Source organism: Lactuca virosa, chromosome 8 (genome assembly GCF_052849685.1).
Source record: "Lactuca virosa cultivar CGN04683 chromosome 8, Lactuca_virosa_CGN04683_v6, whole genome shotgun sequence".
In the NCBI taxonomy this organism is placed as follows: Eukaryota; Viridiplantae; Streptophyta; class Magnoliopsida; order Asterales; family Asteraceae; genus Lactuca; species Lactuca virosa.
Genome location: NC_136433.1, coordinates 156,988,447 through 156,993,082, shown reverse-complemented (window position 1 = coordinate 156,993,082; position 4,636 = coordinate 156,988,447). Strand labels below are relative to the sequence as shown.

Here is a 4,636-nt window from a genome sequence, read left to right as displayed (position 1 = left end):
AAATATTGCATATATATTATACTCCATGACACATATAAAATATTGCATATATATTATACTCCATTTTTGATCATAAGATAAAAATAATTACATATTCTATGTAAGCCTTATATTCACATGAATTAAGAAAAATAAAACGTTTATACATTAAAAAATATATTTAGCTCTAAATTTATTATATTTTTTGAATATCGAAGGTATAATTTATGGAAATGAGGAAATATTATATTTTTCAGTGTTTAACCCAATGACTCTCCCCTGTCTTCGATGATAACAAGGTACCAACTTACCATAGTGCTGTGTTAAAAGACCAAATTGGCCTCCCCTTCTCAATATGCCTTCTTTTTTATCACTTTAAAGTCATCTTTCCTTTCCTAAAGTATAATTCTCTCATAATTCACTTACACTAGAAAATAATACGACCCTAAAGAAGTAAATTGTCACAATCATTGTATAAATCCAATCCTATATTTGCTTTATACAATACAAAAGTTTTAATATCATTATCAGATTTCATTCTATTTTTATAATGATATTACCCCAGTTTAGATTTGAGCTTAATGATTGTTTATTTAAAGATTTTTCATATATTTTCAATTTTCTGTAACAAAGTTTCTTTTTAGACAACTTTGTTTAAAAAATATTTAGTATAATATATAGTAAAAAAGGTAAACCATTATTACATATAAATAAACAACAACTGATATAATATTATAAATTTGAGTATTTTTATTTCTATAATAATATATATAATTAACCACTCTATTTATAAAAAAAGCTTTTTATTTTACAAAAGAAATAAATATTATTACGTAAACAAGTATTCAATCTTTTAGATTGCTTCAATTATTGTTTTGTAGCTGATAAATTAATAGAAGAATTGATGAAGGGAAGAACATGGATAGAGTTTGGGGGTAAAGTTGACATTTCAAATAATACATCGAAAGGGAGACCATTTATAAATGAACAAGTGTCTACAGTACATAAAAATATTGAGATCATCACCATCACACCCTTTGCTATCATCTATTTATCATCATCATCATCATCATCATCATATCAACAACATCATTTCTTCATTCATCTTTCCTTCTTTTCTTTTGCTTCTCATTATCTTTTTTTCATCTTCTACTCGCTCAGATCGGATCATTTATCTTCCTTTCCACGCCACTCAAACACAAAATCGAACACCTCCCCATTCGAAAAGTTGAAGTAAAACTATTCAAAAATTTCAAACCCAGATTGAAAATCCCGTTCTATCTTACAACGATTACAGAAATCGAAAAAGGGGTTTCTGTATCTTGGGGAAATTAATGATATTTATGAGGTGGGGTTTTGTTGTTAAATGGGAAATGTAACCTCAAACATAGCTGCAAAATTTGCATTTTTCCCACCAGAACCACCATCGTATGATGTTTTTAGAGACGAAGAAGATACACCAAATGGCGATAAAAGATACTGTATTACAGGTATAACAGCTGATAAAAACGTCGACGTTCATTTGCTTGATACAAAGGTCGGGAACAAAATCGTTGCTACCTTCTGGAAACACCCTTTTGGTAAATTCACCCTTCTCTACTCTCATGGCAACGCTGCTGATTTGGGGCAGATGCAAGAACTATTTATCGAGCTCAGAGCTCACCTCAGACTCAATATCATGAGGTATCTTTATCTTTATCTTTCCCAATTCCTGTTTCATTACATCTTTTCATTGCTTTTATTTTTGGGTTTTTAAGTGATTCTATTGGAATGGGTGTTCATGATCTCTATGCTTCTTCTCATATTTGGTTGATCTCTGTTCTCATGTGTTTCAATCGAAGAATCTTTGTGTACTGTAGCTTGATTAAATTTACACTTGTGGATCGAATAAGAGGGGTTTAGTTGTATTGAATATAAGTGTTTCTGTTTAATCTTAGGTGTGTTTCGATGTTGGTTTTGCAGTATTTGGGTATTTGTTTGATCAAAAGTAAAAGAATTTGGTTCTTGGTGTTTTGACTTTTGAGCTCATTGATAGTGCAATAATGTGTTCTGATTTGATCTGTTTTCATGGATATGATATGATAACTCTAAGCAAACCTAACAAAGTCTTTAAAGCTAAATGAACTTCATGGAAGTAAAAGTAAAAGTAAAACATGGTGTCAATTTCGTGAGAAGATCCGGATTTAGTTTGATTTGAATAGTTATACGAATTGTTTCTCTCTTTTTAGTAGCGGGTCAATTGGAAGACAAAGCTAACATGATTGTGGGTGCTAAAAAAGGAATGGAAGAAGACGAGTGGGACCAATAACATGTGTTTTTCTTATCATCTTAATTTTCATTGTTGGCGGGTCGTGTTACTTTATAGTTTTCTTTTTTGCACTTTTGCACATGTAATTGTATAGTTTCCATGAAGCTAGAAGTCGCGCATAGTTCCCATTTGATTATCTCTTGTCTTAATTGGTTTAGTATCTTTTCTGCAAAAAGGTTATTCTTTCATCAACCCCTGTGCTGCCTGTGTGTTGGCCCACACTGCACACACCCAGTGCATCATGTGAGATGTAAATCAGGTATACTGAAATAAGAGCCCAATCTATATTGGAATTTAAACTCCCATACCTACGGTTGTTGAGACTCGAACCCTTACGAGTATTATTTTATGAATTCCATTTAATTTAGTTTCTTTTGATGATAAAAAAATGTATATTACAGATTTTTCTAGATTTATTTCGTGTTGTTGGCTTATATGGTATAAATTTGTACGTTGCAGTTATGACTACTCGGGATATGGAGCATCAACGGGGAAGGTAAGCAATAAACCAAAGATATAATTGCATCTCACACTTTCTTTTTATATGTAAAAACTACTTGAAAAGAGGCACAAAATGACTTTCTAAAATCTAAATATTGTTTGTTTCTTTTGTTTTATGGATTATATAGCCGTCTGAACTCAACACATACTACGACATAGAGGCAGTGTACAACTGTTTGAAGGACAAATATGGAATTAAACAAGAAGACATCATCTTATACGGCCAATCCGTTGGCAGTGGGCCCACGTTACACTTGGCAGCTCGCTTACAAAGGTTGAGAGGCGTGGTTCTACATAGCGCCATTCTTTCAGGAATACGAGTGTTATATAATGTCAAGATGACATTTTGGTTCGATATATTCAAGGTAAATCTCAATCTGCCCACATCGTTTTTCAGAACAGAACAGGTTGTACTGCATTTGGCTTAGACATGACTCAGACGAAAATTTGCAACTTTTGTCTCGGTCAATTTGTTTTACATGACAGAACATGTTGTACTGCATTCCTGCTATCGATGGGACAAAAATCATAAAAAGGTAGAACAAAATGGGACACATAAACAGGCTCTGGATTTCTCGTTTGTGAAAAAGACATAAACGCCCTCATACTCATGATTGAAAATAGCCCTAAAAAGCTTGTCCAGTTTTTTCTTTCGTTTGTACCAAATGTCACTCACTCTGTTCATTTTCTTTTACGCAGAACATCGACAAAATACAGAAAGTTAGCTGTCCGGTTTTAGTTATACATGTAATTATTCTTTGCCCTTCTGGTCTTTTACCATTTTTGTTTCTTGAATTTTATTTCTGATTTTATATAAAATGACAGGGAACAAACGATGATATTGTTGACTTTTCACATGGGAAACGATTATGGGAACTTGCAAAAGAAAAATATGACCCATTATGGGTTCAAGGTGGAGGCCATTGCAACATTGAAACATACCCAGAGTACATAAGGCATTTGCGCAAGTTTATAAGTGCAATGGAGAAGGTCTCGGTTTCAAAGCCAAGTAAGCAAAGAAGTTCTTCGGGACCAAGTATGACAGGTGTCAAACACAACAAATGTTTGAGATTTGGTAAAACGTAGATGTATTTTTGTGTTGATGTTTGAGAAATTATGCATAAATCTTGGCTGTTTGATCGTTTTTGGTTGAATTCGAGTGAGTTTTGTTGTTGTTTCTACTCGGCGTATTCGATTGGGGTTCTTGTGTAATTAGGATCATTGATTTTTTAAGTAGATGTTAGAAATTTTATGTAATGGAAAAACCCCACGAATTGTTGTCTTGTGATTTTGGTTTTATATGTTGTTCACTACTTGTGGGCAAAGATTTTATTGGTTTTTTTTTAAAGATATGCATATTTAACAAAAGATATTTATTAACATACCAATTTAAGGAATTATGGGTTGTCAAAATCAAGGTTTATGAGAAAGTTTGCATGTTAAATTTGCCATAAATGATGTATGTGACATGTAATCATGTATAGGAATTTCAATAAAAAATAACTCCTTCAATTTCCCTTATTTGTAATCTAGAGAAATGTATTTGCTTTTATGTTGTCCGTGATGTTTGTTATGGATATGTTATTAAAATTCTGATCATTCCTTTACCTCTAGATGAACCGAATTGTGGACAAATCAATTTCCTCCACCTTGATTGCATTTGAAAAGTCTAATTCACACTACTTGCTAATAATCTTTTCATATTTCTTTGATTGCAAACCTATTATTACATTAGGAGGTAAGCCTATCTGAACACGGGTTCGAAAACACTGATTTTCGAAATAAGTTGTTTAATTTGACCTTACAATGACCGTTCAATTTTTTTTTTGAACTTACAATAGTTTTTTC

General features: G+C 32.2%; 1 protein-coding gene across 1 annotated transcript; it reads left to right on the top strand.

The window, feature by feature from the left end:
- The first annotated feature begins 998 nt into the window (after positions 1 to 998).
- LOC145129898 (uncharacterized) lies at positions 999 to 4,136 on the top strand. The gene is made up of 5 exons (XM_079064732.1): positions 999 to 1,662; positions 2,747 to 2,783; positions 2,917 to 3,153; positions 3,488 to 3,535; positions 3,614 to 4,136. Exons 1-5 carry the CDS (start codon positions 1,346 to 1,348, stop codon positions 3,872 to 3,874), a joined length of 900 nt encoding a protein of 299 aa, XP_078920858.1. The 5' UTR covers positions 999 to 1,345; the 3' UTR covers positions 3,875 to 4,136.
- The last annotated feature ends 500 nt before the right edge of the window (positions 4,137 to 4,636 follow it).

Excerpts from the sequence above, each read along its gene's own strand:
- LOC145129898 (XM_079064732.1), top strand. The coding sequence starts at position 1,346 with ATGGGAAATGTAACCTCAAACATAGCTGCAAAATTTGCATTTTTCCCA. Across the intron at positions 1,663-2,746 it reads CTCAGACTCAATATCATGAG|TTATGACTACTCGGGATATG; the intron begins GTATCTTTATCT and ends TGTACGTTGCAG. Across the intron at positions 3,154-3,487 it reads TTTGGTTCGATATATTCAAG|AACATCGACAAAATACAGAA; the intron begins GTAAATCTCAAT and ends TCTTTTACGCAG.